This window comes from Parasteatoda tepidariorum, chromosome 5, assembly GCF_982258835.1.
Source record: "Parasteatoda tepidariorum strain Cologne lab strain chromosome 5, Ptep-v5.0, whole genome shotgun sequence".
Lineage (NCBI taxonomy): Eukaryota > Metazoa > Arthropoda > Arachnida > Araneae > Theridiidae > Parasteatoda > Parasteatoda tepidariorum.
In genome coordinates, this window is record NC_141759.1 from 90262676 (window position 1) to 90281603 (window position 18928).

At 30.5% G+C, this 18928-nt stretch overlaps 1 protein-coding gene across 1 annotated transcript; it reads right to left on the reverse strand.

Moving 5' to 3' along the window:
- Positions 1 to 1581: 1581 nt before the first annotated feature.
- Zmynd10 (zinc finger MYND-type containing 10) lies at positions 1582 to 18905 on the reverse strand. Its single transcript, XM_087164493.1, has 11 exons — positions 18728 to 18905; positions 18078 to 18186; positions 15438 to 15551; positions 15190 to 15320; positions 12648 to 12785; positions 10944 to 11127; positions 8956 to 9045; positions 8451 to 8576; positions 5809 to 5930; positions 3230 to 3355; positions 1582 to 1762 (listed from the first exon to the last, which is right to left on the reverse strand). The coding sequence occupies exons 1-11, from the start codon at positions 18820 to 18822 to the stop codon at positions 1687 to 1689; spliced, it is 1311 nt and encodes a 436-aa protein (XP_087020619.1). The 5' UTR covers positions 18823 to 18905; the 3' UTR covers positions 1582 to 1686.
- Positions 18906 to 18928: the final 23 nt, after the last annotated feature.

Below are 18928 nucleotides of genomic sequence, written 5' to 3' on the forward strand. Positions count from 1 at the left end.
TGCTGTTAAAGAGAGTTAATAGTTCTTAAAACTTTATGAAAATACTCATATGCATAAAAGTAAGAAAAAATTCACGCTTTCACCTTGTCAATAAATACATTTACATATTCCTTTTCTCTTTGAGTTAGATCACAGCATACCTGCCAACATTCATTCTTTTCAAGAATGGATTTTCCAAGTGGTAGTAAAACAATTACCGAAAAACAGTTTTACTCAAAAAGATATTTTTATTTTAACCAGGATGAAATTCGCTATCGTGAGGATTAATATGCTTTTTGTATATTTGTTATTATTTATATGTAGTGGTGGTCAAACTCATTTATAATTATTAATATAATTCAAAAAGTTTAGTGAAATAACATGAATTTTGCTAGCACTTTAAATATGAAAAAAGAAATCTTCCGGGAAAACCGGAAGAGTTGGCAAGGCTTGGGTCAGTCCATTTCCATTTATTAATTGTCAGATCAATCAGTTATGTCAATAAATGACAACTCACTATTTGTTATTTTTTAACTAACTCAGAATATCGAAAATTATATTCTTTTTATAATTATATAAATACTTTATTATCAATATAGTACTATGAGCCGTGTCCCAGTGATGGCTGGTTGGCATGAATTCCGCAACCGTCTCTCACACCGTCCACAGTTCTGACATAAAATATCCTCAGGGAATTATGAGTTTAAGTTCCCTTGCTGTCAGGCTAATCGTGGGAGGTTTTCGTAGTTTTTCTCTCCGTGTAACACAAATACGGGTTAGTTCCATTAATAAGTCTTCCAGGAAGGTAAATTTCTCCCAAGACTAGATCCAGAACCAAACTATACATTAATTATGTGAATTATGTTAGAGCAATAATTTATTTGAGAGCTATAAAATGAAGAAATTCATTTAAAAAATGTGCTAAATGAATCTTAAAAACCTGTCTAATATTAAAACATTTTAGTTTCTTAAATATTTATTTCCAACAAAAACCATTTTAATTATCTTTTTTGTTTTGGCAGTTCATTTATGGATTTTTAATTATTTTCCTAATATTTCAGCATAAATTTTTATATTTCCTTTGGAAATATTTGTAATTTATAGCTGTTATTTTTAAATATTTAGTCTTTTTTTTTTAATTGCCATTTATTGGCGTATTTATATTTACACATTATTACATTCATTAGTCTTAAGAATGTATGAATTTCAATGATACTTTTTTCTCATTTAGCTATTTTTTTAAAAATTATTTATTGCTATATGCATATTTTCACTTTGTAATTGCTATACCTCGTTTGCTCCACTTTCAATATTTATTGCTCTCTTTAATAAACAAATTTTGATACTTATTTCATTGAAGATGAGAATTAGTTAAGTTATTTAAAGGCTTATTGTGTAAGCAAAATATTTACTTGCCTTTTTTTTTTATTGGTTACAAATTTTGTGCCATGTTCTTTATGTGGATTTAATGTGAAACTCAGCATATGATTTGAATTATAAAAGTGGCAACAAAAAAATATCAAATTTAATCAAGAGACATGTAAAGATTCTATAATTTTGCCGAATTCCTTGTAAACAAATACCAAATCTGTTTTTTTCTAGTCAATATTTTATTAAGCATTCATTTATGCATGTACTTTAGTTTAACGATTTTCAGAATACCCTTAAACTTATTACATAATTCTAATAAATTGTTTGGCAGTTCTTTTAAGTGTTTTCTGTTTCACAAGCCATTAAATCACAACCTGTCTTATGCTTAAGCCAATGAGAAACTTGGCAGGATCTGAAAAAGAACATAATTTAGTTGAAGTTATTTATAAATGTTATATTTATGTAAATTTGTTTTTTTATTTTTTATTATTATTTATTTTAATTTTACTACTTATTAAATATATCTTTCTAGATTAAGCTCTAAATAAGAAGAAGGGAAAAACTCATTACTTTTGAAATGTGCGTTATTACAATTTTTGGTGACTATTTATAAATATACTTGTCTTTGTTTAAAAATAGAAATTATCTCATACTAATTAATTAATTTAATGGACACTATTATCTTTGACATGTTCAAAAATATTAGTTAAGATATTATTATATACGCTGTATTTTTCTAACAAAAATGCAGTTTAATTAATTTTTTTTAATAAAAAGTAAGTTTTTAAGGAATAAATTGGTTTTTGATTAAAATTCCAGATAGAATAAAATTATTGTTTCAAAATTATGAAACTGTTACTTGAAACTCATTAAAAAGTAAGAATTCCCGCTCCTCTTCGAAGTTAATAAAAAAAAGAAAATATGTGGGATATTGTTAAAATGAGAAATTTTAATTGCTGTGATTATTCTGAGATTAATACAAATATTTTATTTATCTCTTTATTTATTGATTTTTTTTGTCAGATTGTTTTAAATAGTCTTTACTCTTAACCATTTAGGCAAGTTTTTTCTTCTTTAAAGTTTTCTTTGTATATTATTTTCTCCTTGAACTATAAAAAAAGATAAGTTGCTGGTTAAATTCTCGGTGTTAAAAACTTTTAAAAATATGATATCTGCGTGCATGCAAATGATCATCTAAACGTTTTTTTTTTTAATCTTTACACATGGTGTGCAGTGTTTTTAAAGGTGCTTATTTTTGCTTATCGTTTTTTAAAAGCCCTTTAGGTGCTTTTTTTATTGGGTGTTTTTGAAAAGTGCTTAATTTTCCCTATTCTAAAATGAGATTTTCACCACGTATTATGCGAAAGCGTGGTTTTCACATTGTTCTATTCAAAGTTTTCATAATTCATTCAAGCACAGTGCATTTCGGCGTACCATCGGTCCTTTTTTTTTTTTTTTTAATAGTTGTTTGATGAAACACTTGCGGTCCGTGTAGCGAGCTGGATTCGGTGAGATTTTTACTCTGTCGTGTGCAACTCTGCTGCATTTCGCAAGATATTCTCAATTTCAGGCTTCATTTCCCTCCCTCTGAAATCGAACCGAAAAATCTCTCGATCTTTTTATGGTGGCTGATATAATTAAAATAAGAGTTCTTTGTCAGAAACTATAGTTATTTTATCATGGTCATGTAAAGTCTCTGAAAATTATTTTGCATTTTGTTAATGCATATAGTGCTTATAAATATTTTTTGAGTGCTTGAAATGTGCTTATTTTTGTTGAAGATTTGACTACGCGCCCTGTTACAGTTAAGCTGCAAAAAAGGTAAGAATAGTGCAAATTCTAAACGAATATTACATCAATTGTGATTGTGAACTATTACCTTCCACAGTACCATTCATTTTTGCACCTAGAACATCGTTTTAAGCCTATTCCACCGCATGTTGCGCAGATTGGAGTATCTGGAAGAGCAGCTTCAATATTCGTAAGATCAAAGGAGCCGGATAACCTACAATCAACGTTTTCTTATATTGTAAGTAGAATAAAAAAAAAAAACTGAAAGAATATGCTTTGTTTAACCCATTTTAGGACAAGCATAGAAACTTTATAAAATGTGGTGTTATTTGAATTGAAATATGCTTGCATTACATTCAGTAAGTCACAAAAAAATTTCATGTGTGAAAAGTTATATTTCATTTAAGAAATAAAATGGTACATATAAGACCATTCAGTAAATCAATGAGCAAACCATTTAGTTGAAAGCTTGTTTTTAAAATTAAATTTGCTTTATTTATTTTTTATTTACTGACTTGATACTTTATATAGCATGAAAACATATGATATATCTCAAAAGGGATAATTATACATTTTCAAAAAATTTTATTTGTCAATAACAATTTTAAGTTAATAAGCTAGTAAAATTTTTCAACAGAAAGTGTTTACTCTAATTGAATTACTATTATTTTATTGACGTCTTCAGAATCCTTGACAATAGCAGAGAAATAAAATTAGTGAAAAATATCCGTCACATTGTTAATTAAAAAAATATTTATTGAAATGGTGCCTTTGGCCGGAAATGGGTTAAAGAAAATAATATTAAATATATGCTTTTTCATTAAAATATTTATTATTAAAAAGTATATTGTTGATAAGTTTTCAATACTGGTTACAGCTCAAAATGTGTGTTTTAATTTATAACCGTCGTTGAACAGCCAACTCAATTTTTTGGGTTTACGTCTACTAATGTTCGACTCCGTAGCCTTTTAATTTTGAACCCCATCCAGAAGACAAGGGAACTCCCGGATCAAGTATTGGGAGAAAATTGCCTTCGTGAAGGAATTTTTGTTGAATTGACGTGTCTTATTTACTAGTCAATTGGAATAGTAATTTTGTAGTGTAGACGCACTACATTTTTAATACGCACTACGTTTTTAATAATATTACATTGCCTATTTATTTGGATTTATTCTTTTAAAAAAAGAACAATTTTCAGAAGTTTGAAAAACAGAATCAAATGTTATATCAATTTTCTTACATATACATTTTGAGCTGTGTCCATTTTATAAATATGCATTTTGAGTTGTGTTAATTTCTTAAACACACACTTAGAGTTACGTTTAGAATAAGAAGATGAATTACGATCTGCTTTTGGCAAACTTGTTTCGCGATTTCCTCTACTATTTACCTTCGATTTTCCTGGTGTGATGATAGAAATTAATTTAAGCTTTTGACGCAGAATATTTATTAAACTTTTTTTTCTACTTTGTTTTCATTATTTTGTATTAATTTAGGTCAAAAGAAGTAAAAAAATATTATATTTAGCATTTTAATAATTTATAGTTACGAAACACTGGTGTCTTTTTCTGCATTATAGGTTAAACAGGGTGCGTAGCGTTTTTAAAAAGTGCTTAAAGGTGCTTATTTTTGATTTACGTTTTTTAAAAGCCCTTAAAGGTGCATTTTTTTATTCGGGGTTTGTAAAAAGTGCTTAATTTTCTACCTTTTAAAAAGAGATTATTTTGCCGTGTCGATTGTTGATTTAAATTACAAAAAATGCTTGATTTTAAAATTTTCTCTGCAATATTTATCAGAAACTAGTTATTTTATTATGATTATATAAAATTTTTGAAAATGTTTTTGAATTTTATTGATTTTATGTTTATACATTAAGAAATCTAAGCGATAAAAAAAAAAACATTTTTATTACTGCACAGATCATAATTATGTTTTTTTTTTTTTGGAAAGTGATTAAAAATTATTTTTGATTGCTTAAAAAGTACTTAAAAGGTGCTTATTTTTTGTTGAAATATCTGGCTACGCACCCTGTTAAATCTTCCAAAAACGGCTCAATTCTAATTTTTCATATTTGCAGTTATTATGATCGAAGAAAAACAATTATTCATCATTGAAATTTCTTTTAATTTACAAAATCAATTATTGATGAATATTTGAGTAAGAATGAAACTATAATTTTTCATACAACTTTTTTGAATTTTATATTTTAATACAAATATAATTATAATATTCTAAAAAATTTGTTTTTGTAACTATTATATTTTAGCAACTTAGACTGTTTTTTGTTTATTATTAAAAAACTACAAAAATCTATACTTAATTGTAATTAGAGCGTTGGAAAAAAAATTATAAAAGGAACACTTGTGTTCCATGTGCGTCAAAGGGTTAAAAAAATTCATTCTACTTTGGTATCTCAGACTACTTTTTGGTGAAAAAAATCGGAAATTTTTACATAAAATACAAATATTTTGAATTTTGATATTTATTTTAATGTTTTTCTATGAAATTATTTTAGTTTGAATGACACAATTTGTTTATATTTGTATATATTGTACTTGTTAAATTCCGTTTGTACTACAAGTATTATTATGAAATACTTTTTCTTATTTTTAACTTAATTTTTTTTTTTAATTATGATTTCCTCAACAAAATCCAAGTAGTACTTACTTTTTGCAGAATTTTTGAAGCTCAGCATCTGACAAAGAAAAATAATCCTCCATTTGCCTTTGAGCTATTTTATTCCATTTCCCCTCGTATTTGTTTCGTAAACTTTCCCAAATATCTGGTACCTGTTATTTAAAAAAATTTTTAAAGGCTGGTTAAAATAAATAATCAAATAATTATTTTTAACATTCCAGAAGAGTATTATGCACACACACAAAAAAAAAAAGTCAAATTTTCCCCCCGTCCTCCAAATGTTTGAAAATCGATTTTTTATTTAGATATTATATATTCATTGAATCAATATGATCAAAAATTTCAAACGTTAGAGTAATTCGAAATTCTAAGTTGGCTATTCATTTAAACAAGCTGGTATTGACTTCAAAACCCTCTTTTGATGCCTTGGAACTGTCCCCCAACTTCAAATCGATGGGTACCCAACTTTCTGGACAGTAAAGGCGATCAATGCATAATGCTAACCATATTGCCACTATCATGTTTTTTATCAAATATTGTGAAGTCTTAAGCTTTACGATTTCAATGGCCATGAACTGTCTGTTGTAGAACTGCTTCACTTACTAACTTCAGAAAACTAAGATAAAACGCAACATGAAAAATAAAATTATGCCGAAAATTATTATTCGGTAAATGATTCAAACAATAAAATTTATAGATTTAGTTGTAAATTATTTTCTTTTTTTAAGAGCTCGTAATAGAAAGGAAAAAAAATTACCCTTTCTCTTCATCGTCAAAAAATAAATTGCGGTCTGTTTTGTATATTTATTAATTTGAAGAAATTTACTGACCTTAAATACCCTTTTATCCTTGAAAATACACCTTTCAATTAATCTGCTACTTACAAAATAATAATAATTATCCAGTCTTACTAAAATTGCTTTACTTTATAACCAGCGTCGAACATCCGACTTGTTTCTGGGTTTACCTTTACCAATGCTCATCACTTTTTTAAAAAAATCCCCGGGTCACCTAATAAGGAAAAAAATATATCTTTAAAGAAGACGTGATTGGATAGTATCAAGACAGGGTAGAGAGGCCATCATATTTGAAAATTCTTTCTATAATTATAAAAAATTTTAATAATGAAACTTGTCAACCGTGCCATCTCACAGGTTGCGCGAAATATATAAACACTTTTAAGCGAACTTTTTTAACGAAAGGGATAGAACGATGAACTTGTACCTTCATAGATCGTTAAACGAATATTTATGAATAGTTAATCTCCCATGCATGTTTATGAGAATCTAGAACCACTGATGTTGAAAAAAGAATTGATAGTAAAAGATTTGAAGGTAGTAATAGAAATATGATAATTCTTTAGTTTTTTTATTTATTTATAGGCGTCGTTGAACAGCCGACCCAATTTTGCGTTTACGACTACTAATGTTCAACTATGCATCCTTGTAATTTTGTACCCAATCCAGAAGACAAGGGAACTCCTGGATCAAATATTGAAGGAAATTAGCCTTCGTACAGAACTTTTTTATGGAACTAACCCGCATTTGCGTTACATTAGGATTAAGACCACGAGAACCTCCCACGATTAACCTGACGACAAGGGAACTCTAACCCATGATCCGTCTACCACTGGGGATATTTCACGTTAGCACTGAGGTCGGTGCAAGCCGGATGCGGAATTCGTATCGACTAACTATCGCTGGGATTCTTGCCCAGTTCACCTCATTGGAAGGCGAACGTTCTATCCCCAGTGCCATAGGGCAGTGGTGCGCAAACTAGGGGTCGCGATCCCTGCGGGGGTCGCCAAATTTTTATGAAATGCATTATCCCTGCATGCTGCATACTATACTGTGTACATATAAAGAGTGAAGCGCCGTCACTCACTGTTTAATTGCAATTTCATGCTGTCCGCTCTTTCTTTGACCGTAATGCGTAATGTATACTCTATCTGGCTATCCGAGGAAAAACAATATCCCGTTTTATGCAAGAATGCTATCAGAGTGTTAATACAATTTGCATCAACGTATTTATGTGAAACTGGATTTAGCAAACTAGTTTTAATAAAAACTAAATACCGCTCGCGTTTAAACCCTGAAGATGATATGCGAATTGCAATTAGCAACATACATTCAAACATCGATGAGATAATTTGATACTTGTAGCCACATACATCTCATTAAAGGGCAATTACTGATTTTTGTGTTATACAAAAAGTATTTTCTTAAAATTATAAATAAAATTAATATGAGTCAAATATGATGATGTTCTCATTCGATGCAACGAAAGAAATGCGCGAAATATACATCGTATTTGTGAACATTTATCTCTAGGGGTCGCCAAAAATTTTCTCTCTACAAAAGGGGTCGCAGTCGAAAAAAGTTTGCGCACCACTGCCATAGGGGCTGAAGTCTTTAGTTTCCATGAATGATACCCGAAAAAGAATAAATATATGCGTTTAATTTTATAATATAGGATCACTGAAGAAAGAAAATGTAAAAAATCTTTATTCGGCTCTCATATTTATTTCGCATGTAATTTTTTTGAAACTAATGTACAGAGGAAAATATCCATGCAATATAAAATTTTATTGTATACCACTTTCCACATCACAGTACATAAAAGCGATTACTTTCTTCATAACATAAAAAGCGATTAATTGGTTAGTACCTTACCTGCTCGATAATAATACCGGGTTTTGGAATAGGAGCTTCAAACATGCTGAGATATTCCAAGAACCGTAATAGTTCGTTTAAGATAGGTATTTGGTCGAAGATCACATCATTCAGCTTGGATCTAAGCTGAAAATTAAAATTTACCTTAAAATTTTTAAAAAATATTCAACTTGACGATATTTATTTTAAAAAAATTACTGAATTTCAGAAGATTTATTAAATTTGTATCAATCGTTTGCACATGAATCCCTAATGAAAGCTAACTTATTAATTTTTATTTGCTAGAATAAGTTTAAAGCTATGTTTATTTAGCACAAATCTAAATTCAAGACATGGGTTTGATATATTTTATCTTCTGGATTTTTTTGAAAAAAGATATCAGTTTTTAACAAGAAATTTAAAAATGTATGACAAAAAATTAGTTTAGAGAATATTGTATACAGTTAAACTTCATATATTTCTTTCGTAGTAAAATGTACACGTATTACAGCATTATAGTACTTACTTTTAATAACTGGTCTTTTTTGTAGCCTGTCATATCATATTTCTTTTGGCATTCAGGATTCAATAATAATTGAATTAAAGCAATCCAAACCTGAAAAGTATTTAGAACTTACATAAGACTAAAAATTTCGTTCTTTTCTATTTGATTTGTTCATAATTAAATTTTAAATAAGTGATATTTATATGACGTGTTTGTCTTTCTCGATAGCTCGGTTCAAGTTATTTCTTCCGCTGTTCCACTATTGAATTTCAGATAGTCTTTCCAAACGATCTACCGAAAATTAAATAGAAAAATAGCTTAAATCAGTATCAGTACTTAACTATAATCATTCAACTCATAGACTATGAATTAAAGCAGCGTCTTTTTTTATAATTTCGTTATTTATTTGAAATTTATCAGCTTAGCTTATTTTAAGTGCAATGCTCTTAACGTATTATAGTTTAGAATCGTTCACTATAATGACTGCTATCATCGGGACGAAAATCGTATATTATCGTTGAATGCAAGAGAAGAAAAAAAAGAACTTAAAAATTAACTCAGCTAAAGAATCTTCTTTTTTCATTTCAAGAGAATACCAAATATTCTCTTTAAATGAAAAAATATTTCTAAATTTCAGGTTTTTTCATAGAAGGTTGTTTTCCAAGGTTTTGGATTAGGGTAATGTGTGCAGAATAGAGCTGGTTGTTACAGATCTCGTTTAAAGGTTAGAAGGTTTACACGCAAATCGCATAAAAAACCTTTTTCGGTCTACATTAAAAGGTTTTTGCTGAGTGAAAATAAACCTTATTTTGCTATCTGGGTAATGTTCTTAAGTTTTCAAACTAACCATATTTATTGGTCATTATATTTAGAAAATTAACTTAAATACAGCTTTATACGTTTCCTAAAGCTACTCTAACTAACGATAAGGATTTAGTCCAACAGTCACACTGTTCAGTTTTGTTTTGATAACCTCTGCTCTCCGAGTGTGTCTTTTCTAAGCCAATGAAAGCTGCAATGCAGCGGAAAAGGAAGATAACTTCATCCAACGCTGAACAAAGGTTTTACGGGCTATTTTCTCAAAGCACAAAAAGCCTTATATTCATATTTTGTATAATTTTTGAAGACCCTTTATACAATAATGTAGTTTTTACATAAATAAAAAGAAATTCTCGGCGATTTTCTTTATAAAGAAGTTAAATTATAAATACTATGTTTTTTGAAGAAATTATGAAGTCCGACTTTCAAACAGGACCAGATCAAGAAAGGTGGGGGCCCTAGGCACAGAACTGTCAGAGGGCCATTGCTCGTTACCTTAAACTTACCTGTTGTTTAATAATGAAGTATTTTTAAAGAATTTATGTATGACTACAATACATATAAATTACACACATATTTTTCCTAAATTGTCATGTAAAATAGAAATGATTGTTATTTTTTCACTAAAATTCTTGCATTTCTAAATTCCCCATAGAGTTAACGTGTGTTCCCTGTTTTACATTAGTGGGTTAAGAGGGGATGATTTATTTATTTATTTTTGAAAAAAAAAATATCATTTGTAAAAAAAAAAGTAGTACATCCATGACTTTTGGAGAATGGTATATTGTACACAACAATGAATATTTTGGTTAAATCTGACAGTTTCTAGCTCCAACAGGTCTTCCGATTCTACCAACACTGGTTAAGGTAGTGTTGTTCTTACTACACTTTACCCTATTAAAAAAAAGTCACCCGTGTCAACTACAAAAGTTAACAACAAGTTACCATAGTCACCCGCGGTGGTGACTATTGTAAAGCGATGTAACTATTTCAAGTAGGGGTGTGGGGTCACTGTTTAGGACAGGTTTTGTCTCTGGTCGGTGAGAGAAAGGGAATATTTTAGTGTTAGCCCTAGAGTGAAGAGAACCTACCCTCCCTGAAGTGCGCTATTTTTGTTTCCATAGCAGAGACCCTTGTGGCGGGGGGAGTTCTTACCGTAGACAAACTATACGTATTTAATTTTAAGTTACCTGTCCCTCGGCTTTATTTAGTTTCATCAAGTCTTCTTGGCAGCATTTAGTCCATTTTCCTTCATAATACTTTTCTTTTTCTTCATTTACAGTTCTTACCCAAGGTGGATCATCAATTAAATTTGTAAAAAGCAATGGTATATCGTGGGTTACGAGTAGGCGATGTAAAGCACTCAATGGTAATCTTTAAGGAGAAACAAATATTTAAATGCTTAAAATCTCTTCTAAATTTGGATAAGCAAATATCATAATAACAATGTGTATTACATTTCAGTACAGTACGCATGCGCAGAAAAAAAAGTTAAATAACTTTTGATGTAATGATCGGCGGTATATCCGGTTAACGATATTGTAAGTTACGAAATTGGACCCGAAAGCGTAATTCCTCTGAATAAACAATCACTTTTTTTCCCAACGGATTCGGATTTCTGTCCCCCAAAATATGGAAAACAGCCGCAATATTTAAAATATAGTCCCAATAGTTTAAGCAGAACAGTCGGAAGTTTGGATTCCTTTTGTTAATTTCACCTTTTGCGTATTTCGCTATATCTCGAGAACTTTTTGAACGATTAAAAAAAAATTTTGCACGCTATCCTGAAGCTCGTTTATCCAAAGATAAATTCCAAAGGTAAATAGTTTTAATTATTATTATTTTATTTATTATTATGTTATTTATAATTATTTTATTTATTATTATTTTATTTATTATTATTTTATTTATTATTATTTTATTTATTATTATTTTATTTATTAATATTTTATTTCATTTAATATTATTTCATTTAATATTATTTTACTTAATAACAGTTACCAAAGTTTTGAGTTGTGATGCATACAAATAGTTGCTATCATTTTAAAGTAAATAATTTTAAATGGATAAATACAATACTTTTTTTAACAGAAATATTTTTTCACACAAAATATGACGATTAAAATATTTCTTGGAATGTAAATTATAGGTACTTATTCGTTTCTGGGGTCCATTAAAAACAGCAGAACAACATATTATTGACGCCTATGTTGCTGATTAATTAATGTGATAATAAGGTACTTTTGGTGTGGTAATAGGTGCTCAAATATATACCTATAATAAGGTAATATAGATTCTTTAGAGCGGTAGTGACTCAGGGGATGGCACTTGCCTCCGAATGAGCTGATCACGGGTTCGAATCACAGTGATGGCTGGTCTATACGAATTTCGCTCCTTGTTCGTACCGACCACAGTGTCGACGTAAAGTATCCTCAGTGATCGACGGATCGTGGGTTAGAATCCCTTTGCTGTCGGTGGAAGGTTTTCGCGGTTTTCTTCTCCATGTAACGCAAATGTGGATTAGTTCCCTCGAAAAGCCCTCCACGAAAGCAAATTTCTCTCTATACTTAATCCGGGAATTCCATTGTGTTCTGGATTGGGTATAAAATTATATAAGGCTACGTAGTTGAGCACTGGTGGTCGTAAATTCAAATTTGGGTTGGCTGTTCTCAACGACGGTTATGAAATAAAACAATATAGAAACTTTATTAATTTGTTTCTTACTCCCCACCTCCGAAACGGAAATGTACCGAATTTTGTTTAACAGTTTCATACGATAAATAAGTACAGATTTTTCGTACATTGTAAAAGTTAAATTTAACTTGTTTTTAACTGAAAATATAAGTTCGAAATTTTTCTTCTATACATTCAACAGAGAAGTAACATTTACTTACATTTTGAGATGCTGCGTCATGTATGACAAAAGGGAAATGCATTTCATTCCAGATTCAAAATCCAGATCTTTCTTTTGTTCATATAGAACGTTTGCTTCTTCTGCAGATCGTGAATCTGCATGGGATTCGTTTTCCAAGCTAATATATTAGTTATTTATTAATTAATTACATTAATAAACCAAGTAAGTAAATAAATAAAACAAATTTTGCGTTTTTTCTGGTATAAAAGAAGATTTGGTACATCTGATGTCCCCACGGGTGTCTTGGGATATTCATCCACTCTTAGATGCACGTGAATAATTTTTTTTTAAATTTTTTTCCGCACATGCGCTGTATAAAGCAACTACTTTAATTACTCTTATCTGGCGCAGTTTTTATTATTATTTTTTAATTTTAAAGCAATAATTTCGTTATCAGTTTAAAATTGATTCAAACGCTTTGTTTAATTTTTTCTTAAATATTTAAGCTATAGCAAAAGTGGCATTAGACCTAGTATATATTTCGGACATTTACCTAAGGTCTAGTCATACTAGATTTGGTTAAGTGCCATTGCCCGGTATACATTTGCCCGGTATATCCTACACTGATGTTTTTTTAAGGTCAAGTGCCATTGCCCGCGGTATACATTTGCCCGGTATACCCTACACTGATATTTTTTAAGGTTCAGTGCCACTGCCCGGTATACCCTACACTGATGTTTTTTAAGGTCAAGTCCCACTGCCCGGTATACATTTGCCCGGTATACCCTACACTGATGTTTTTTTAAGGTTCAGTGCCACTGCCCGGTATACCCTACACTGATGTTTTTTTAAGGTCAAGTGCCACTGCCCGGTATACATTTGCCCGGTATACCCTACACTGATGTTTCTTTAAAGTCAAGTGCCATTGCCCGGTATACCCTACACTGATGTTTTTTTAAGGTTCAGTGCCACTGCCCGGTATACCCTACACTGATGTTTTTTTAAGGTCAAGTGCCACTGCCCGGTATACATTTGCTCGGTATACCCTACACTGATGTTTTTTTAAAGTCAAGTGCCATTGCCCGGTATATATTTGCCCGATACTCCAAACACTGACGTTTGTTCTAATCTATCGTCAGTAAGTATTAAAATATCGAATAAATGTAATTATATCCACGAATAAATTAATATCAAATCGGATGTAATAAATATTTCGGACATTCACCAAAGCGACTAATTTGATTGTCAACATTCACCGGTGAAAGTCAACAACCACCGATTTCGGTCATTCACAGTAACATGCACATCATTTACATAATAACCTCATCATGACGATTATTTCATACTTTGCCTAAATAGCATCCAGCATTTCAAAAAATAAAAATAATTGGTTTTGTTGGTGATGATCTCGTAAGGCGATAAAGAATCATGCATAGTACAGGTAAGGAAGATATTAACCTTGAAGGAAAAGTGGATGAATACCCCAAGGAACCGTCACCACGCGACAACAAATTTTTTTCTTCAATTAATCATCTGATGAGTTAGCACAGTGGTTCTCAAATGGAGTTCCGCGGAACCCTAGGACTCCGTGGAAGAATTAAAGGTGTTCCGCGAGTAAGTATTTTTATAACCAGTGATGAGTTTTGAAATCTCTGATTATATTTAGACAACTATAATTTATAATTTATTTAATCTTTCGGTTGTTTTTATGAAATTATTTCAAGTAAAATTCTAATGAAATAGAAATGACATTTTTTAGACAAAAATATATTTCTAAGACATGGTGCGTAGCGTTTTTAAAAAAAAGCTTAAAGGTGCTTATTTTTGATCTACATTTTTTAAAAATCAAAATTATTTTGCGGAATGCCTTTATTTCATTAGAATTTTAAAAAATTAGGAAGTTTTAGTTAATTTAAATTGGTTTTCATATTTTTTTCAATTTTTAAATATGTTTACTTATTTGCAGGGTGTCCCAGGGTCATTGGGACAAACTTTAAGGGGCCGTAGGGAACATCACAAGGATTCAGATTTGCATATAAACCCATGATAGGAAACGTTTTCGTTCGCAGCTAGGGGATAAACTGGTTACCTGGCCACCACGCTCTCAATCATCTGATGAGTTAGATTTAAGCAGCTTGGATTTAATTTTTTAGATTGCTGTGCTGGCAGCACCTGTGGATTGCAAGAGGGATTTTGTTTGCAAGAATCGTTTGTGCTGCTGTAGATATCCCACAAAATTTAGGTGTATTTGAGTGAGTCAACCAATCCATGGCCCGATGGTGTAACGTATGCATAGCTGGAAATGACAGAAACTTGAAATATTTCACATATCATGTGTCACAGCACGTGTAATATCTTCGATCAATAAATATTTCAGATGCTCTCAGTCTTGTGTCTCTTTGTTTTTTGTACCGTTCATACTACTTTCCGCTGACGTTTCGGACCATGAGTTGCGGTGCAATTCAGAATACTTTAAAGTTTATCCCAATAGTTCTGGGACACCCTGCATGAACGAAAAAAGAAGAGGAAACATGTGTGTTGTTAAATATTAGTCTGATTTTTATTATATAGATCATGTTTACCTGCTTAGTTTTATAATTTTCCGGTAACAATAGTCAATTAAATCAATTAAAACGTCCGCAGCAGTTTCGAAGACATCTTCATGAAACAAAACAGCTTCCAAAAACGAAACTAAAGTCACCTCATGATAAAGCTTAAAAAATATACATATGTTATTAACATCAATAGCAAATTCGTATTTCTGTTAATAATTTTTTTCAAGCAAATGGAATAAACATTTATAGAATAATTTACACGAAAGCAGTCTTACCACGATATAGATGGGAACATTCGATTTCATGACAGTTTGATTTTTTGTCAACAGCGGGAATATTTTCAGTCTCCATAATTCAGTAGCTATCAATTCATGGACCAACAATGGAACCTAATAATGCAGCGTCAAGTTAATTTTAAAGGAAGCAACTTCTGGGAAGAAAGAACAATCTTAAGAAATCACTTTAAAGCTAAGTCTAAAAATGAACCAACAATGGAACTTAATAAGGCAACGTCAAGTTAATTTTAAAGGAAGCAACTTCTGGGAAGAAAGAACAATCTTAAGAAATCACTTTAAAGCTAAGTCTAAAAATGAACCAACAATGGAACTTAATAAGGCAGCGTCAAGTTAATTGTATAGGAAGCAACTTCTGGGAAGAAAGAACAATCTTAAGAAATCACTTTAAAGCTAAGTCTAAAAATGGACCAACAATGGAACCTAATAAGGCAACGTCAAGTTAATTTTAAAGGAAGACACCTCTGGGAAGAAAGAACAATCTTAAGAAATCAAGTCTAAAAATGGACCAACAATGGAACCTAACGTTAAGTTAATTTTAAAGGAAGCAACTTCTGGGAAGAAAGAACAATCTTAAGAAATCAAGTCTAAAAATGGACCAACAATGGAACCTAACGTTAAGTTAATTTTAAAGGAAGCAACTTCTGGGAAGAAAGAACAATCTTAAGAAATCACTCTAAAGCTAAGTCCAAAAATGAACCAACAATGGAACCTAATAATGCAACGTCAAGTTAATTTTAAAGGAAGCAACTTCTGGGAAGAAAGAACAATCTTAAGAAATCACTTTAAAGCTAAGTCTAAAAATGGACCAACAATGGAACCTAATAAGGCAACGTCAAGTTAATTTTAAAGGAAGACACCTCTGGGAAGAAAGAACAATCTTAAGAAATCAAGTCTAAAAATGGACCAACAATGGAACCTAACGTCAAGTTAATTTTAAAGGAAGCAACTTCTGGGAAGAAAGAACAATCTTAAGAAATCACCTTAAACTAAGTTCAGAAAAAAAAAGTTTATAATGACTTACCGTTGACAGTGCACTCCTCAAAGAATAATTAAACGCACTCTTGATTTCGAACGAAAAACAAAAAGAATTCGCCCAATTGAACCACAGCGCAGTGCTAGTTTGTTGCTTCCAAATTAAGACGATAAACTATACCATATTTAACGTTCAAGTTTAGTAATAAAACATGTTTCAATTCGCTTCAAAATTTCTAAAACAGAGTATGTTACACATAAACGAAGCTTATATTTCTGAACATTCACAAAAATCATTTCTGTTCATGAAAGAATTGTAAATCCTCATAATATAACAAAAACAAAATCTCCACCTACCTATTCTATTTTATAAATGAAAGAATATTCTTTACAATTACAACTCCAACAATTTATGGAATATCAGATGCAGGGTGTTCCGTAATTGCCACCCTTACTGAAACTTTTTGTAAAAAATGATATTAATATAATAGCGTATGTATTAAGGGTCGCTAATTAATATACAAGCGGAATAAAAGAAATGAAATGACTGAAACAAATCAAAACCTGTTTGATTGGCCGAGGTAAAATAACTTAAAATTTCCACTGGCAATCAAACAGTTTTTGAGGTGTTTTAATTCCGCTTTTTTTTAACTGGGATTCGTCAGAATTCGATTGCGTTTTTCTTTTTTATTCGCCTGAATATTAACCTGAAACCCCTAATTCTTATAACTTTTCAACTTCATTGTTGACAAAGTCTAAAAATATCCATTATAAAGATCAACAAAAACAGTATTTCATTAGATTTAGGTGATTCTAAACGCATTTATCAATCGCACCATGAGAAGGAAATTAACTTTTTGAAGTTTAAGAGATACCTTTGAAAATTTTTAATGTATTTTTGTTACATCAATCTAAGTTTGTGTATCTTAGGCATGTGTTTTAGTGAATTTTCTGTTAAAAACTGCAAAAAATATTAATGTTAATTTTACAACATAGAAAATAACCTTTAAATTATATGTTTCGTTCAGTAACCGACGCGAAACAAATGCCACTAGTTTAATATTCTTTAAAACTGTAATAAACATAAAAATATTATTTCTCAATTTACTTTTCTTAATTATTAACTTTACATAATTATTTAGTTTTCGGATAAAAATTCTAATAAATTTTGCTATTGAATTAACAAAGCTTCAAGTATTACTGTCTCATAGTATAAAAGTAGATAGAGTTTTTGTTGTCGTATGCCACTTGTCAGTACTAACAAGCTAATTTTAAGGCAGAGGAGTGCGCTTTACTTGTCTTCCAGTGATGATATCTATGGCCAATTATTCGACTTCTGCCACATACGTACGTCACAGCCCGTTTTTCAGGGAGGACGCATTCACACACCATCCATACATTTTCAGATCGTAATTTTAACCAGAACCAGAGCACGAACAATCTCCAAATGATTTGTAAAGGGAACTTGGAGGACTTAGTCACCCCGACAGATTTAGTGTGCACCAGTCACCATTTTGAGGGGGGGGGAATCGAACTCACGACCGTCTCTGCCAACCTTACTATACCGACCCATAGATAATGTGTTTCAAGGTATACGAAAACGTAGAATGAGAAATCTTCTAGAATACAATAACAACGAAAATCTACCTTATGCAAGGTTATTATATTTTCTTTTATTATTTCTTCTCGTCCTGATTTTACATCTAAAGCAGCTTGTAGCGATAGGTTGTAGATCTTTTCCTGCTGATTGAACCATCTAAAAAATTTTATAAATATTTTATCGACATGAAATAATTTCAAATAAACGTATTTGCTGACAAAAGATCAATTTAGAATACTTTTTCAGCAAGTTTCACAATAAAGGAGAGGAAAAAATAATAATGCTAATAGTTGCCAAAACAATGACTGCAAATATTTATACCGTTTATAGCAGTGAAAAAAAAAACTTGAATAAGGTACAGAAAGTACAGCTTAATTCATTTTTTATTGGAATCTCATAGCATAAGGCCTATCCTTCATTAATTCCAAACGACCTTTCATCAAAGAACAGATAGATGTATTTCTGTGCAAATTGAACTGAAAATTACAAACCTTGTTTAACATAATTCTATTTTATTTTGTTTTATTTATTCATTTATTTATTTTCTTATTTAATTTGTGCAAAGAAAAATTCATTTTTCTTGCTAAATTATTTAAGGAACAATAATTTGCTTAATGGTTATTAAAAATTTTATTATTGAGTTTAGAAATTAGTTTGTGGAAACAAAAAATGGCTGTAATATATTTCAAATAAATACCTTGGACTTCCAATATTTGGTATATCAAAAAGTTGTAAGCTTTCCAGATAAGCCTCGATTTCGGGAGCATGTAAAATAATATGTTCTTCCTCCATAACAGTCTACAAAAAATGTAATTCCTGATCCTATTTAGGCTTAATTGCGTTTTGTTACCAAGGAAACGAAAAAGTTAGTTGCCATGACAAATGAGTATAAAATTGC

What these genes read in the sequence shown, in the direction of transcription:
- Zmynd10 (XM_087164493.1), bottom strand. Translation starts at nt 18,822, where the DNA reads ATGGAGGAAGAACATATTATTTTACATGCTCCCGAAATCGAGGCTTAT. An exon ending in ATGACGCAGCATCTCAAAAT is followed by an intron (nt 11,128 to 12,647) that starts GTAAGTAAATGT and finishes TTCTCCTTAAAG; the next exon opens with ATTACCATTGAGTGCTTTAC. An exon ending in CCGGTATTATTATCGAGCAG is followed by an intron (nt 5,931 to 8,450) that starts GTAAGGTACTAA and finishes TTTAAATAACAG; the next exon opens with GTACCAGATATTTGGGAAAG.